This window comes from Eptatretus burgeri, chromosome 18, assembly GCF_056783735.1.
Source record: "Eptatretus burgeri isolate ZD-2024b chromosome 18, Ebu_testis_v1, whole genome shotgun sequence".
In the NCBI taxonomy this organism is placed as follows: domain Eukaryota; kingdom Metazoa; phylum Chordata; class Myxini; order Myxiniformes; family Myxinidae; genus Eptatretus; species Eptatretus burgeri.
The window spans coordinates 6932975-6951542 of NC_140978.1; the positions used below are offsets into that span (position 1 = coordinate 6932975).

An 18568-nucleotide genomic window follows, 5' to 3' on the forward strand; every position below is an offset into this window, starting at 1 on the left:
AGAAGTTTAAAAAAGGTTTTTCGTGACCACAAAATGCATTTACCTGCAGAGGATTATGACATTTTAAAGTGATACGGGGATGATGGCCCAAATGGCCTTTTCTTTTGTCTGACTTTCTTCGTGCAAATTATTGTACAAAGAAAAACATTTCATTGAAGAAGCACGTATAGTAATAGAAAATATATATCATAAGCTAACAAGAGTCATGAATACTATTTCCTTTTCCGACAGGATGAAGAAGATATCAGGGAGGATTCTTTTGAGAGTGACCTACTTGATGTAAGCCTCTTGATCTTAAGAGAACCTCGACATCGTCGAGTGCATTGGGACAGAAACAGACTGAGAATTATAAATGATCGATGTCCACCTGGAATGCTGTGTATACATGTTAATGGAACACCGTTTGCTTTCAGTTGAAAGATGCTGAAGCTCTGGAGGAGGACAATGAAGACTTGGATTACACCTCGGAAGAAGTGGCAGCGCTGATGCTTGAAATGCAGAGTTGAGATTCCTTCTTACTTATGACAGTTTGTTACATCATCTCAATACTCTTTTGGTACTTGTTTCTACTCTGTCTCAATTCACCCCCTGCAATGACGAATCGTATTCCCGGAGCAGATCCATGCGACCGCCATCGCTGCAAACGAGGTCGGGTATGCGAGCTCGGCACAGACTCCAAACCCGTGTGCGTGTGCCACGATTCCGAAAGCTGCTCAACCTCCGAGGGTATGGACGAAAAGGTACGAAGCAACCGTCATGATTCTGATGTACCGGACAGCTCTGTTATAGGGTGTCAGTGCTGCCGAAAGTGTCTTGCCTCAGGTTATACTGGGTGGTTTGCCATTGCCTTCCCAACAGTAGTTAGGGCAGGAATTTGGAATTGCTTCAGGGTGCCGGTGATAGCTCACTGACTCTTCTAATGCCGGCATACGGGATGCCCAGTTTAAAGTCCATCTGAGGAACAGCACACACATTGACGCCTCGGCTTGCCTGCGAAACTCCATAATGACAATTTGTAGCTGGGTCGAGATTCTAACCCAGGCTAGACAGCTTAGAAGCGAGTGTACATACCTCGAGGCCATCATGCGAGCCCACCTTCATTGTAATGTTGCAAATTCTGACCGATACTTGATTCCGAATTTGGCCCGCTGGTTCCATCATTATTGAGATGCGACTTTGTTTCTGATACTTTGCCTTTGCCCATGATGGTAAGAATTTGGAGTTTTGCCAGGGTAGCGGCGCTCAATGACCTACCCTTGCAAAATACCATGTGAGATTTTTAATATCCACCAGCCAAAGCTGGCACATGGGATCTCAGCTCGGTGTCCCTCCAAACGATGGCACATTCAATGATGCGACGTCCCGCCCGCAAAGCACGAGGGACACAGTTTTGTAGTCGGGTGGGAAATCAAACCCAGACGAGACGGCTCAAAGGAGCTCTCATGGCAGCCCGGCAGCCTCCATGAGGGAATTGACATGAAATATCATGCATTTGCCACCAACCACTGCAAATATTTTACCTCTTCATAGAAGTGCACATATGTAATCAATAACTTTCTAATATATTTTGGGTAGGTTTGTGGGACCGACAATCGCACGTACGACTCATCTTGCCACCTCTTTGCACACAAGTGTTCGTTGGATGGCACAAAGAAAGGTCGCAAGCTTCATCTGGACTACTACGGACCTTGCAAAAGTAACAACCCTTTGTTCCTTGTGCCTTTTAATCTTTTCATTGTTCACATCTCAAAATGTTAATTTATTTCCCTTTTTTGTTTCAATGGCAAAACACCGTGCCAGTGGATAGAATAGTGCTTAAAACTTGAAGATCCAGAGTTGGAGGAAGTTGTTTACTTTTCCACTCTCTATCCTTCAAAAGCCATAGCAATGGAATTTTATGACGTTCAGAAAACAATACTAAGTCCAAACTTCAGGTTGTGTGCAAAGCGAATTTGTCCAAACATGACCTGTTAAAATTCCATTGCCACTCCCATCAGTATCCTTCAAATGTATGGACGCAAATCTTGGGTGGGTGTTGCATCAGTCAAGCCCCCTTTACAAAAAATCCTAAAATTTCTCATGAGATCTGATAAAAACCTGATGAGAATCTTATAAGATCTAATGATGGACACAAGGAAATTTGAGACCAGAGGAGGCCATTTGGCCCATCATGCTCTATCAATACCACATGGATTTGATCTATCAGATATATTTTCGTTGGGGTCGTCCCGATTGAGGATATGGAGGATGCTTTGTAGTTTAACGCGTCTTTTTTAAGGTGCCGTGGTGTGGTGTGTTTTACGACTAAGGGTGTGCTGTGCGTTCTAGAAATTTCCGAGTGTTTGCCAAACGAGCTGGCTCAGTTTCCACTACGCATGCGCGACTGGCTCAAGAATGTGCTCATTCAGATGTATGAACAGGACCGGGACGGGACAAGCTTCCTCAACGATAAACAAAGGCACAAGGTACAATTTTTTAATTGTTCTTTTGAAGGCCTTTTTGGTGTTCCAATCTGAGCACATGGCTCATGATTCTGCGATTCTCGGTTCATCTATACTATAAGAGCCGTTTGTGTGTCTATGTCACCAGTTTTCTTCGAGATGGCCAAACGGATCTTCGTCAAACTTTCAGAGGGTCATCAGGGAGTATTTTCGGCCAAATATAAATTGTAAAAAAATTGGATTAAAAAAAAATAATCGCTCCATAGTGCCTAAGCCTTTGTAGCAAAGTTTTTTTTTTACAGCCATTTTTCCCTGCTGTGCAGGGGTTTGGCTTTTTCTTGAGGAAATGTTTTTTTTTGTGGCCGGATGCCCTTCCTGACGCCAACCCTGGTCGCCTCTTACGACACACAGGGATATGGTACACCTATTCTAACCGGGGCATACACCGGGACCAGTACACTGGCACTCATTTCGCCGACCTCGGAAGGATGACAGGCTGAGTCAACCCCCTGGTGTTAATTCAGCAGCCAACGGGGCTTGAACTCAGGACCCTGGGATCCCAAGTCGCCACCCTAACCACTAAGCCAACACCAGGCTTCCTTTGTAGCAAAGTGAAAGGTAATATTAAATGATCTCCAACCCCCATTCCTTAGGGGGTGGAGGGAAGTGATTTAGGCCCCCATGAAAAAAAATCGGAAAAAAAACAAAATTTGATTTCTTCAAAATGCCAACAGGATTAGAACAGCACCGGGAAACACTAAGTACCTCTGCGAGCATTATATATATATATATATATATATATATATATATATATATATATATATATATATATATATATATATATATATATATATATATATATATATATATATATATAGATATGTGGTACTTTTGTGTTGATTTGTCCATTGTCTTCTTGCAATCTATGCTATAAAATGAGCCATGCATCAGTCCGTCTAAGTCCCACCCATTGGTTGGAAAGTTCGCCCGACTCCACCCACAATTTCTATACTACAGCCGCCATGTTGGTACTTACTGCTATGCGAAGTCAAAAGACATCTTCGGAGCTGTCATATTCACAATCGCCACGCCCTCCATATAAGTTTTCCCTTCAGTGTAACATGACCAACATGACAGTTAAAAGATTTTGAGCCGATAGGTGTGACCAGCCTTGTGAGGCTCGGCCTCAGTGATCAAGGCAGCGGTCTGTTGTCCGTACATCGCCCAAATAACTGTGATATTCTTTCGAGTAGCACTTTTACCGCGGAGGTTATGCAGTTCCTTGCTAATATCTCCGACTATTTTCTCTTGAAATTGTGAGTTTGACAGGTGACCGTGACAGGTTTCTGTGAAGTCGGTGATTGCATGATCGTGGAGTGGAAAAGCGTTAAATAATCCACTATTTCGACGTGGGAATGCCCATTTTTTATGAGTGGGGAGAGGGAATAAAGATGGGACAGATTTGGAAGGTGGAGGTTGAGGATCCCTGCTGGCGATCCTTTATACACCCAATTAACCCAACCTTATCCAACCTTCTTCTTGCAGGTTTCTGTGTTTTCTCCACTCTTCTTTTCCTGTTTGTTCATTCCCTTGCTTGTTGCATCTACCCGTTGCCCTGTTGTTCGAATATCAGCCAGCACATCGCCTCTCTGCCCTCTGTCACCTCATTCTTCCACGAGTCTAGATTTTGTATAAAAAAAAAGGAAATCAAAGCATTGCAGGTCCCAAAAATCCTGATTCATCAGCTTCCTCACCTGAACTCATTTACTTGGTCCGCAGGTGAAGAAAATTTTTGAGGATGAGAAACGACTGAAAAAAGGAATTCATAACATGGACCTGCTTGCAAGGGACTTTAAAAAAAACTACCGCATGTACATCTACCCAATTCACTGGCAATTCGCCCAGCTTGACATACACCCCGTGAACAGGTATGGTTGGCTGTGTTGTTATTTTTTATTTTTATACAAAGTCGAGGCTCATGGAGGAGCTGGAACGCAGAATCAATCAGGATGTAACAGAACCAAAAAAGAACAGTAAAAATAGATGGGTAAACTCACCACAGCAGGGATGAGGGACAAAATGGAGGGAGACTTGGACAAATAAGGGGTGAGGGCAATGACGGATTAGAGGGTGGGGGGATTGGGTCACCCAGGGTCCAAGCGAAGATGCAGGACTAAGAGTGTGCTGTGCACATTGTTGTTGTTTATTGTTTATAAAGGTTTTCGTTTTTGGTGTTTTTTTTACATAAAATATTAAATGAGCATTGTCATAGTATCGATAAAAACATATCCTGAGATTAAGACCTGACCTGACTTTGGCGCTATGCATACTTAACATAGTGCACTGTGACTTAAGCACGAGTCACATTTGCTCTACGGCGAGGATACGGCGGCCGTACCCCCCCCCCCCGAATTGACAGAAACGTGCGGCGGCCGCAGAGTTTCTGAGGTGGCCTCAGGGTGGCCCTGCGCCGTATGGCTATCTTTTACAGGCCGTAGGGGTCTCCGTGGAATTAAAGCACGGAGTTATAACTTTTTTCATTTCTAGGTTGGCCGTAGCAAGGAGTACAAGACCCAGGAGTACAAGGAGTGGCGTCGAAAAGCAAAAAGAGAGGTGGCTAAGGCCAAGGAAAAGGCATATGACGAGCTGTATGAGAAGTTGGATACAAAAGAAGGGGAAAAGGATTTATACCGATTGGCAAGACAGAAGGACCGAGCTGGGAAGGATGTGCTGCAGGTTAGGGTGATAAAGGGCGTCAATGGGAATGTGCTGACGAGCGAGGAGAGTGTGTTGAGAAGGTGGATGGAGTACTTTGAGGAGCTGATGAATGAAGAAAATGAGAGAGAGAGAGAAGGTTGGAAGAGGTGGAGATAGTGAATCTGGAAGTGGGGTGGATCAGTAAGGATGAAGTGAGGACTGCTATGAAGAAGATGAAAAGTGGAAAGGCAGTTGGCCCAGATGGTATACCAGTGGAGGCATGGAAGTGCTTAGGAGAGATGGCAGTGGGGTTGTTAACCAGATTGTTTAATAAAGTCTTGGAAAGTGAGAGGATGCCGGAGGAGTGGAGATTAAGTGTACTGGTTCCGATTTTCAAGAACAAGGGTGATGTGCAGAGCTGTGGAAATTACAGAGGGATAAAGTTGTTAAGCCACACCATGAAGTTGTGGGAAAGAGTAGTGGAAGCTTGGTTGAGAGGAGAGGTGATGATTTGTGAGCAGCAATATGGGTTTATGCCAGGAAGGAGCACCACTGATGAGATGTTTGCTTTGAGAATGTTGATGGAGAAGTATAGGGAAGGCCAGAAAGAGTTGCATTGTGTGTTTGTGGATTTAGAGAAAGCTTATGATAGGGTGCCAAGAGAGGAGTTGTGGTATTGTATGAGGAAGTCGGGAGTGGTGGAGAAGTATGTGAGGATCGTGCAGGATATGTACGAGGACAGTGTGACAGCGGTGAGGTGTGCAGTAGGAATGACGGACCGGTTTAAGGTTAAAGTGGGATTGCACCAAGGATCGACTCTGAGCCCTTTCCTGTTTGCAATGGTGATGGACAGGTTGACGGACGAGATCAGACTGGAGTCTCCATGGACCATGATGTTCGCGGATGACATCATGATCTGCAGGGAGAGTAGGGAGCAGGCTGAATCGAGCCTTGAGAGGTGGAGGTACGCACTGGAGAGAAGGGGAATGTTAGTCAGTAGGAGTAAGACGGAGTACATGTGCGTAAATGAGAGGGAGGGTGGTGGTATGGTGCAGTTGCAAGGAGTTGAGGTGGGGAAGGTGGATTGGTTTAAATACTTGGGATCAACTGTCCAAAGTAACGGAGAGTGTGGTAGAGATGTGAAAAAGAGAGTGCAGGCAGGATGGAGTGGGTGGAGAAGAGTTGCAGGAGTGATTTGTGACAGAAGGATAGCTGCAAGAGTGAAGGGGAAAGTATACAAGACGGTAGTGAGACCAGCTATGTTGTATGGTTTGGAGGTGGTGGCGCTGACAAAAAGACAGGAAGCGGAGCTGGAGGTGGCAGAGTTAAAGATGATGCGATTCTCGTTGGGAGTGACGAGGATGGATAGGATAAGGAATGAGTATATTAGAGGGACAGCGCAGGTAGGACGGTTTGGAGACAAAGTGAGAGAGGCGAGATTGAGATGGTTTGGACATGTGCACAGGAGGGAAACGGAGTATATCGGGAGAAGGATGTTGAAGATGGAGCCGCCAGGCAGGAGGAGAAGAGGAAGGCCAAAGAAGAGGTTCATGGATGCGGTGAGGGCGGACATGCGGGTGGTTGGAGTGTCAATAGAAGATGTGGAGGATAGAGCGAAATGGAGACAGTTGGTCCACTGTGGCGACCCCTAACGGGAGCAAGCCGAAAGAGGAAGAAGAAGGTTGGCCGTAGCAATTCGACAAGCCGTAGCCATGACGTAGATGTGTTCCATGACGACCGTACTTGGGCGTACGGTGGGCTTGCGTTATTCCTGCGTTTTCCGTAGGCTCTTATCAATGAAAAATGAATTTTGCCAACCCCCAAAAAATTACGGCGGCCGCACTATTTCCACGTTCGCCTTAGGGCCCCCCTGCGGTCGCCTTGCGGGCACCTTGAGGCTACCCTGCGTCTGCCTTGAAAATTATATGGCCGCCGCAGGGACGCCCTAAGGTCACCGTCCGACATCAAATCAAAGACTGTACAGCAACCCCACGTTTTCGGTCTCCAGAATTTCTAAATACACCGTGCGGCTCCCCGAAAAAATAAAAACATATGTGACTGCTACATTGTGTGACCGTGGAAATACTGCGGCCGCCCTATAATCGCTAGTGGCCGTAGATTTTTTAGACCCTACGGCCGCCGAGCCAAATGTGACTGAAGCATTAGCTCACTGAAGTCTATTACTACGGGATGGATAGGGGAGTATGAGGGTCCATGGTTGGGTTACCGCCAGGGGGCCAAGGCACCCTTAATCCGTCCCTGGGAGAGGGGTAGGGGAGGACACACCAGGTGAACAAGATGGACACAGAAGGAAACACTCAGGAAAGAAAAAGATTGTTTCTGAAGGACACCTTGGGATATTAGCAATATTGATCATCGGTTAAATGACCTATTGTACATCATTTTGTGAACAGTGTTGTCTATGCATGGAAAACAATAATATCGTTTTCCAAGCATTCCTTGCGATCGAAACCTGGCAATGTAAATTAGCTAAAGCCACATTGGGTTATACATGGCATTGCATACAAACTGGTCAAGCATGGTCCATTTCAGGTACCTCACTCATTCGGAGCTGTCACCTTTGCGAGCACCCCTTGTTCCCATGGAGCACTGTACCACACCATTCTTCAAGCAGTGTGACAATGACGGTGATCGGAAAATCTCACTCGAAGAATGGGGTAGCTGCTTCGGTTTGCTTATTGGTGAGTGGGTAGATTAGCCGCGACGTTTGGGATTTGAAAACTCTGTCTATCTTTTTGCTGTATCAAGAACTGGATGTTGTCTTCCTCCTTCCCAATGCCCTCATTCAATTGTACCAATGCACTCGTTCAGGCTGATACCATCACATGGTACAGTCGACACACTTATGTACAGGCTCGCTCACCAAATGATGACATTCAGAATTGAGCCCCTGAGAATGAGCACAAATTTTACCAGACGACACAACTTTTAATATAGAGGGGTCCAATGTTCAGATTGACATTTACAATCCCATTCAACTCGCACTGAACAAAGATCAGGATCAGCTTCACACATTTTGTTCAGAAGTGCTATTAACACAAAAGATGGGCTGGCCTTGAAAGATTACTCTCGGGAACTAAACCGAATCTAGCCTTGGATATGTGATCTACAGTACAATGAAGAACTCGTCTTTCTGGTGAAGGCTCCTGTCGATATGCATCTGCGGACAGGTAGAACAATGGATGAAATCAACTGGATGGTGAATGAGGTTTCCTAACTGCCGTGGGAAGCAGGGAGAGGCTGACGTTTCGGGTGTTCACCCTTCATCGGAGCAAAAGAGAGGGTCAATGGACAAATCGTATTCCATGGTCCTCTCTTTTGCTCTAACGAGTGGTTAACGCCCAACATGTCAGCTTCTCCTTGCTTCCCATGGTGGTTAGCATGCCTCAAATGACACCCTGTTGATTTCATCCCATTGATCTGGGACAGCCCACTTTACTTCGCACGGGCTCAATTGCGAAAGAAAATTGAAAAAACAAAGTTGTAATTTTGTTGGAAATCCCGTACTTTACTGCTTTTAGAACCTTGATCTCAAAAAGCAAACCGTTGGGAGGCAAAAGATAAAGCTACTTTACTGGCTCGTTATCTCTTGAGATATACTGAAGCTGTTGTTCTTGGCCACAACATGTGCTGGGAGGATGGCCGAGAGGTCCGCACACTCGCCTCTAAGCTGTCTCGACTATGTTTGAATCCCGACCCAGCTATAAACTGTAATCCTGGTGTTTCACAGGCAGGATGATTAATCAATGTGTGTGCCGTCCCTCAAATGGACATTAAACGCGTGTCCCGTTTGCCAGAATTTATTGGTGGACTTTATAAAGGTCCCATAGTGTTCTTTGCAAAAAGTTGGCGAGCTATCGCCGGCACTATGACCAAATTACAGCCCTAACCAGTAGAAAGCATTGCATCAGTGGCACAGCCACACCCACAGTCAATGATGCGACCCCGCAGCCCTGTGCTGTTTATGAACGAAGAAGGAAAATATATAGTCATGGTGTTCAATGCATCGATTCTAGCCCAGAATTAATAATTCTCACAATGCTGTTTAATTCCTCTGTTCTTTTTGTTTACAGATGACATTGAACCCGAACTGGTCTTCTGAAAGCATATAAAAGAAGACAAGAAACTCACTAACATAATCGGTGCTTCAACTGCCTTGTTGGATATGGCACATTATAAAAAAGTGCGGTCAGCATAATCATGGAAACCAACAGTATGGTCATAATTTTTCGGCTTTGCTAATTTTATGCCGGTGTTGCTTGAAAGTTTATAAAATGATAAAAGAAGGCATTAACTTCATGCATTCGTGGATATATGAGTACACCTGGTTATTTGCTTTATGCAGGTGGCAGGGATGCTATAAATGTTGGTCATGTTCTGTTTGGAGGTAATTTCTCTGCCATGGGTTCCTAATAAAAATTTGTACCCTGCTTTATGAATTTTCTTTTATACATAATCAAGGCTAGTGGAAACAGCTGAAGCACAGCACAATGCAGTGAGAACACTGGGAAGCGGAGCTACACACCCAAGAGTAGAGTAGAGGGACATATGGGTGAAAATTGCTGGATTCAAGCACAAGTATTGGGGTGAAAGATCAGGAAGGCAAAACTGGGGATGAAAGAGCAATGGAACAAATAAATGAGGTTGGTTGAGGGAGAGGGGAAAACACAATAACCTTGATAAGAAGAGGTGGGCTGAGGGATGGTTAATGATAGTAAATAAACACCATGAGGGATGATCTAAGGAGGAGGTCAACAATCATTTTGAAGCCCTGTAGGGAAGGGTGAGATTGAACAGACTGAGCAAGTTGTTGTTGTTGTTGTATAGCCCCCAGACAGTTCTCTCGAACAGGCCCGTGACACAGTGACAGCCAATCGATCTCCCAGGGGCGACAGAGAGATGCCCCACATCCAAGATGGTGTACCCCCACTTTCGTGAAGCCAGGGTCACGACAGAGAGAGAGAGAGAGAGAGAGAGAGAGAGAGAGAGAGAGAGATAGAGAGAGAGAGAGAGAGAGAGAGAGAGAGAGAGAGAGAGAGAGAGAGAGAGAGAGAGAGAGAGAGAGAGAGAGAGAGAGAGAGAGAGAGAGAGAGAGAGAGAGATAGAGATGGACAAGGGAGTGGGTTGGTCCGAAAAGACCAATTGGCGCTCTGACCATTGCCACACTGTCCTGATGAATCCGGGCAACAGGGAAGAGTGGGGTGGGGATGATTTGGCCCTCGACTTGCATTGAGGGGTACAACAAATGCAAAGAGGCACCCCTGATAGTTACGACTGAGGAAGTTTGTTTCCACAGGTGAGAAGAAAAATAAACTAATGAGTGGAGCTAAGAAGTGAGCCTGGATTTTGGGAGCTTTAACAGGTAGGTCGAGTTGGCAGACCATTTGTGTGCCCAGCACAAACATGGGAAGGGGTCAGGGCATGGAAAAGGCAGAGGGAGCAAGACCAGAAAGGAGGTGGGAGAGGATGTTTGCTAAATAATCTGCATTGCACATTGTTAATATTCTTCTTTAACGGCCACAATTATTCTCAAGCTATTGTGGGTTGGCTCGGGGAAGCTTGGCCCAAGTCTTTCACAAACCGGCTGGCCAGGCCTGACGTTTGACTAAGGTTAAGGCAGGAATTTTGAATTTGGCCATGGTGCCGCTGTTAGCTCTCCTATTCTTCATGAAGGAGGAAGAAAGGCGAGAATGGGGGGGAGGGGTGGGTAGAGCTATGCCTCACCAAATGTTGCTATACCGTGGGAGGGAGGGATGTGAGGACAGGGTGAGAGAGAGAGAGAGAGAGAGAGAGAGAGAGAGAGAGAGAGAGAGAGAGAGAGAGAGAGAGAGAGAGAGAGAGAGAGAGAGAGAGAACGAGGGAGGAGTATGAAAAAAAGAAGAGAGAAAGGTGAGGGGTGGAGGTGGGGTTAGTAAAGAGAATGATGTTATGCTTTATGATTGAACACACACACACAAAAACAAACTCATCTCAGAACAGTTGTACACACAACACAACAGTATGTAAAGTGATCCGCTGGCACATCTGCAAAAACTTTGATGTCCCAGTTACAGAAAATTTGTGGGAAAATGAACCTAAAGTAATCACTCAAAATATGTAATTTGCGACCACCCACATATGACCTAATGATCCCATTGAGCGTGAACATCGAAAACAAAGCGTTGCGACCACAAATCTACTTAGGTACAAAAAGAGAGAAGACCACATTGCTGATTGAGGTGTTAATACCAGTAATTTTGGACTAAACAATGTAGAAATCAAGAAAATGACCAAACACCAAGACCTCAAGAATGAAGTGAGAAGATCCTGGAAGCTGAAGAATGCCAAAGTTGTACCAGTGATAGCTGGACCGACAGGAATGATGACAAAGAACCTCACAGAGATGGATGACCCACAACATGTACAATGGAGAAGAAAGTAAATGTCTACGGATTTTTTTACAGCGCGTGTGCTGTATACAATTGCACTGAGTTTGAAATGTCCCCGGCGTCGTCTCCCATGTCTCCGGTGGGTCCGGTGTCCCCCCCCTCCCCTTCCACGTGCCTCAAGACAGCCAATGACGGCCGTCCAGTAGATGCAGTGCGTAACCTCGACGGAAATGGCGACAATTGACGGAAATACCCGAGTATTTCAATGGAAATTTGTGAAACTAATGTGTTATATATGTGAAAACCATTTAATTTATTGCTTGACGGAAAAAACGAAGAAACGCTCCCCTCATGTACGAACAAACGAACGGAAGACGTCATTTCCGTCCACCATGGCATTTCGCGCCGAACGCAGAAAGCTAAGTTCTTCTTATGCCATTATTCTTTTTAATATTAGCCATAAACAAGTGTTTCGTCATGCATTAGTAGTTGAAATTTACTTCCAACAAGAACGAAAAAATAATCTCCTCAGATTCAACAAGAACGAAAAAAAACCCGAAAACATCACGTGCAGGACAAGACCAATCGAGCTGAAGGAAACGATACTGAAACTGCACTGCTCCTGATTGGTCAAAGGACACCATGTGTGTTGTGTAGGCGGTGTTATGCACGAGGACTCCAGGCTAAGTTCTTCTTATGCCATCATTCTCTTTAACATTAGCCATGAACAAGTATTTCGTCATGCATTAGTAGTTGAAATTTACTTACAATTATTCTTTTGCGGCCCCCTGCCATGCTGTATCGAACGATTTCATTCCTTCTGTTATATATAAAGATGCTTATCACAATAATAGCAAGATTTTTACATTTCAAATATTAAGTACGCTTTTTAATTGTTTTTCAACTGAAAAAGCATAAATTGCATATTTTAACAAATAACTCATTTTATTTATATAAATATATATAAATATATATATGTATATATGTATATATATAAATATATATAAATATATTTATATATCTATCTATCTATATAATATAAATAAATAAATAATATAAATGTGTATAAATAAATATATAAATATATATAAATACATTTTTATATATATATATATATATATATATATATATATATATATACATATATATATATATAAATATATAAATAAAGATATATATATATATATATATATAAATAAATATATATATATAAATATTCATAAATATATAAATATATATACATATATATACATATATACATATATACATATATATATACATATATAAATATATATATGTATATACATGTATATATATATTGTTGTGGTTGACCAAATTCGCAAACCACCATTCAGGTCCCTTAGGTGAGATATCTCTGTAAGTATATGTGTAGTTAGGCCCAAACCCGTTGTTTCGAGGGAATAAATGTCATTCAGTCGGGCTGCGACTCTTCAGGATAGCCGTTTTTCTTTTACTATCTTTATTTTGGACCAGCCGCCATTACTACCACCACCAACCACGTCTCAACAGCCATCACAACAACAACCACCAACCACAACGCCGCTTCACAACAACAGCCACCAACCACAACGCCGCTTCACAACAACAGCCACGACCTTTACCGTCACAACTCGCCACCGTCGCATCGCCACCATTCTCGCGCCACTTGTGGGCACCGATACTGGACTCGTGTAGGGCGCGCACCGAGCAGCGTGTTCAGAGACATCACAGACTTTCCGAAGAAAAACGGATCAAAAACGACTCACGCCCACTTCTGTTCCGTCCTATCGGCGAGCTGGGGCGATTTGGCCCCGCCTCCAGGGCGTTGGAGTGAGGACGCTATATGCAAATTCATGGATCAAAAAGCATTCACGCCCACTTTTCCTCGGTCCAATGGGGAGCCAGTTAGAGAGGTGAAGGGTCGGAGGCAAAGGGTCAAGGGTGAAAGAGCAAAGCCACAGGGCTTATATAAACGGCTGCGGTCGTCAGTAAAAGGGGTTGTGCGGAGTTCAAGAGAGTCGTCGGTGGAGCTGGAAAGAAGTGGGAGAAGTCAAGAGTGAAGAGTTGGGACGAGCCAAGAGAGGAGACGGAGAGGGCGAGTAGACGGAGCTGTGGAGAGGTGGCGGCGGCGAAGGCGGACGAGGGGGTGCTCGCGTCGGTGCCGGGAGCTGCAGAGGGAGAGCCCAGCAACGCGACCGAGGTCGAGGAAGAGACGCTCGCCGCGGGACCCGAGACAGGGTGATATCCTCCTTCCCCCGAGCATCAGCAACCCCCTCCTGTTTTCCCCCCCGCGCTGAGATAGTGCGACAAAGGGGGCCCCTTTCCCACCCCCTACCAGACACTGTCCGCGAGGCCCGCGGAGTTGAGGCACCACCGCCACTTCGCGTCTCATCATCAGACGGGTAGGCCCGACCCGGTCTCGGCTCCAGGCCCGCCTCATCCTTGAGGGTGGTTCTTTTCTTTTGCTTTGGGAATGTGTGTTGTCGGCGCCGTCTGTGAAGTAAAATTGTATAAGTGTTGCCGTGTGCCCGGTAGTCGGTTAGATCTGCATTGTTGCATTTGCTTTTTGTGTAATATTGTGTTTCTTCTTCTATTACATTTGCTTTTGGTGTAATTGTATATGTGTGCTTTCCGTTCATCGCGAAATAAATGTGCTTATTGTTGAACTGTTTTCCCGCTTCGCTTCGTCTTTTCCTCTATTGAATCTCCATCTTGCTTCACGTAAAGGGTTGGTCGTGGGCTAAAACGCCCGATAATTAATCGAACCGTCGAGGCCGACGAATAACACCGCTCGGTTATCCCGATAGTACGGAACGGGTCGCTTAAAGTGGCCCGTGTCCGAAGTCGACCTGCGGCGAGGTGCGATCGCCCGGTCTACCCTCCGTGTGGGTACTTAGGTAGGTCGAATTTGGCGAGCAACCCTATCCCACGCGGGGGCCGATTGGCACGATCGTGGTGAGACCGAAGGTCCACCCGTGACTAGTTCCCGGCGTTAGTCCGAGAGGGTCACGACTGGATTGTCCGTCCGGTGGGCGACGTGCCGCGATTCGAGTTACGTGGCCGTCCGCACGCCGGCGGGCGCGAATCCGCAACAATATGTATATGTATATATATATATATATATATATATATATATATATATATATATATATATGTATATGTATATGTATATGTATGTATATGTATATATATATATATATATATATATATATATATATATATATATATATATATATATATATATATACATATATTGTTACGAATTCTGGCCCGCCAGGCGTGCGAGCGATTGTGTAACTCCAATCGCAACCGTGTCGCCCACCGGACGGACAATTCAGTCGTGACCCTCCTGGAACTACCGCCAGGAGCCAGTCACGGGTAGGGGTTTAACCTCACCACGATCTTGCCAATTGCCCACCCACGCAGGATAGGGTTGCTCGCCAAATTCGACCTACCTAAGTACCTGCGCGAGTAGTCGACCGGGCGATCGTACCTCGCCGCAGGTCGGCCTAGGACACGAACCGTTTAAGCGGTCCGTTCCATGCTACAGTGATAACCGAGCAGTGTTATCGCCGACCTCGACGGATCAGATTCTCTTCTTGACCCGGGTGTTCAAAACCCACTACTAATTTATTCCGCGATTCAAGATGGCACTTTCAATGGGGAAAAAGACGACGAACGGGATACATTTCACACATGGACATTTATTCAAGCAAGCACACACACAACACAAGCAAGGAATCATGCATGTATTTACAAGCAAGGCAAATAGAAATGAAACACGGATACAGGCAAGAAAGCAATGAAAGCAATACCACCGACTATAATTATTGGCAATGTACAGGCACTTACACAGGTTTACTTGTCGGACACGGCGCCACACACACACACACACACACACACACACACACACACACACACACACACACACACACACACACACACACACACACACACACACACAAGAAAAGACCTCCCTTTAGTGGTCGTCCAGTCTCTCTCCCACGACCGTCAGCGTGGTCGCGCCTGGTTCCGGCCTCCCACGCGGCCGGCGAACCCTCTCCGGCACCCCTCGTCCGGATGCGCAGGTCCACCAGACAGCCGGCACTGCTGCGCCTCCCGTCCACGTCTCCACCAACAGGCCGCTCGCCGGACCACGAGCGCAGGACCGAGAGAGCGAGAGAGAGAGCGCTGCACCGAGAAGGAGAGGCAGATAGGGCTTCCGGATCAGAGAGAGAGCGAGCTCGACCCTGGCCACCAAGAGAGAGGAAGCGCTCGACCCCGACAGAGAGAGCTCCTGGACCAGAGAGAGAGTGACGTCGACCCTGGCCACCAAGAGAGAGGAAGCGAGCTCAACCCTGGCCACCAAGAGAGAGGAAGCGCTCGACCCTGGCCACCAAGAGAGAGAAGCACTCGACCCTGACAGAGAGAGGCCGAGCTCGACCCTGGCCACCAAGAGAGAGGAAGCGAGCTCGACCCTGGCCACCAAGAGAGAGGAAGCGCTCGACCCTGGCCACCAAGAGAGAGGAAGCACTCGATCCCGACAGAGAGAGTGAGGACTTGACCTCGACCACACAGAGAGAGTGAGCCCCACACGCGGTCCGCCTTATATAGCGCGGGGCTCCGTCCTTCGCTCCTCCCCGTTTTCGGCTCCACCTCCCTTCGAGAAGGTTGCCGAAAAGGGGCGTTCACTCACCCCCGACCGCCTCACGCTGTTCATCCACCAATCGGCGGCGAGCTGCCCTCCCCCTTTCCTTCACACCAAGCGCGGGGAAAAATAGGCGGGAAAAAAATCCGCGCGCCCAAAAGGGAACTCTTTTGGTTCCCTTTTTCGTTCGACGGTTTTCAACGCGGCTTGTTGCTTGCGTGGAGGTTTGTTCAAAATAACGATCGAAAAAGAAAAACGGCTATCTCAAAGAGTCGCAGCCCGCTGAACACGAAGAATTACCTTCAAACAACGGTGGGGAACTATCTGCACATAAACTTTGCGTCATAACTGATCTAAGGACCCTTTATTGTGTTGCGAATTTCCACAGCCGTAACAATATATTATATATACACACACATATATATATATATATATATATATATATATATATATATATATATATATATATATATATATATATATATATATACACACACACACACACACACACACACACACACACACACACACACACACACACACACACACACACACACACACACACACACACACACACACACACACATATTGTTGCGGGCTGGGGTCCAGTGGTGAGAACGACCGCAAGGTGGGGGACGTTACGTCGTCTCCCACCACACTCCCAGAATTGTAGGCCGTCGCTCCGGATAATTCCGTGACGCGGCGGGTCGCTTAACCGACAGTGGACGCCATACCTTCACCGCGTAGCGTAGGGTCTTTTTGCCTAAAACCAATTTACCTAATGAGCCACGCGGTGTCGTCTACCAGGGAACCATGCCCTCGGTATGCCTTGCCCGAACCGGATCACTCCACCAACTACGGTAGAGTACCAATTACGAACTACCAACTCCGGATCGGATGCAGCCGAGCAGAACTACCAAGGACGTACCGGTTAGAATGAACAGATTATCGGGGATAAATACTCAGATCTGAACCATGCTGGACCAATGATGGAAAAGACAAAAACGAACTGGGAACATTTCTACAATAATTTATTAACAATAAAGCAAGGAAAAATATGTGGCACAGGAAACAGGTTTATTGGGGGTGTTATGCACAGGGAAAGAAAGAAGGGAAAGAAAGAAGAAGAAGGAAAGCAGGGAAAGAAAGAAGCGTAGTGCGACAATTTTACAGCAACTTACAAAGGAGACACAGAGCAGACTTGTCGCAAGAATAAAACAGGCAAGATTTACAATGATCAAATAAAAACACTTATGCAATTCTACTTAAAGACGGTGCCACACAATCAGACAAAAATAAACCCAGATGTTTGCAAAGGCCCTCGCAACCAGAGAGGGAGGTGAGCTGAGATCGCAGTTCTCTCGGGTACCTGAACGTTGGAGGGAAGGGGTGCTCCGTGGTGTGGAACCTGTCAATGGTCGTGCGGCTCGGTCCACGGCCACTCGCGTGGAGACCGTATTTGCGAAAGAGCCCGGGTCGAGTAGAGCAGAGTCCGAGGTGGGATCAGGGTTTCCAGCTCACTCCCAAGACGACTCACTTTCCAGCTCACCAGACGACTCACTTTCCAGCTTACTCGCTCACCCTCTCAGCACGAATGCTCCGACTCTCTCAGCACTCAACCAACGAACCCTCCGACTCTCTCAGCCTCTACCCTGAGGATGGTGTCGTAATTTATAGATCTCCCTCAGCGGGGAGGGGCCTTGGTGAAGCAGACGTCACTGTTCGCCCTGATTGGATAGGGATTCCATGGGGCCGCCATTTCTGGGCAGGGTTTCAGCCATACCGGGAAGCCCGCCCACTCCACGCATGTTCGGACTCGCCAAAAAGGTACTACACAAAGATTCTGCCAAGCGAGTCGCCGGTTAGGCGAACACGCGCTTGTTCAGCCCATGCGAGGGTAGCAAGCGAGATGAAGGTGCGAGCAGGCAGAAGGTACCGTGGGTCGTCGTAGATGGGATATAATGATTTATTAATCTAACTAAAAACACATCGTAACGCACCCCAGGGTCTTCCCACTACACACAAGGAGGGATTCTATCTACACATATACTTAATGGAATAACTGAGTTGGGGACAACTGTATGTTCGTATGCATACGGTTCCTAGAACCGTAACAATAAATATATGTATATACTGTATGTACCAGATAGGCAGGGGGATTTATCATTCATGCATGAAGACTCATTGAAGCACCTTTATTAGCTAAATATCATTGTCGCTTACTTCGAGGCCAAGCAAATCGAGGAAATCAAGACGGCTCTGATCCGTTTGTTTGTGGGGGATGTGAAAAGCATAGATTTCCTTAAACTTCTTCCAATTTAGTAGCGACTGTTTAAAAAGGTAACTGTACGTTGGATAGAATTGACCTCATCTTTTGTGGTTATAATTTTTAC

At 46.1% G+C, this 18568-nt stretch overlaps 1 protein-coding gene across 3 annotated transcripts in view; it reads left to right on the plus strand.

Moving 5' to 3' along the window:
* SPARC (secreted protein acidic and cysteine rich) overlaps positions 1–9589 on the plus strand; it is a 32157-nt gene extending 22568 nt beyond the window's left edge. For all 3 annotated transcript variants that reach the window (XM_085864495.1, XM_085864496.1, XM_085864497.1), the window contains 8 exons: positions 232–279; positions 414–501; positions 619–740; positions 1576–1696; positions 2329–2465; positions 4221–4369; positions 7692–7840; positions 9233–9589. In XM_085864495.1, coding sequence (XP_085720621.1) covers positions 232–279; positions 414–501; positions 619–740; positions 1576–1696; positions 2329–2465; positions 4221–4369; positions 7692–7840; positions 9233–9261 — 843 coding nt within the window. In that variant the 3' untranslated portion in view covers positions 9262–9589. The remainder of the gene's footprint in view (positions 1–231; positions 280–413; positions 502–618; positions 741–1575; positions 1697–2328; positions 2466–4220; positions 4370–7691; positions 7841–9232) is intronic.
* Positions 9590–18568: the final 8979 nt, after the last annotated feature.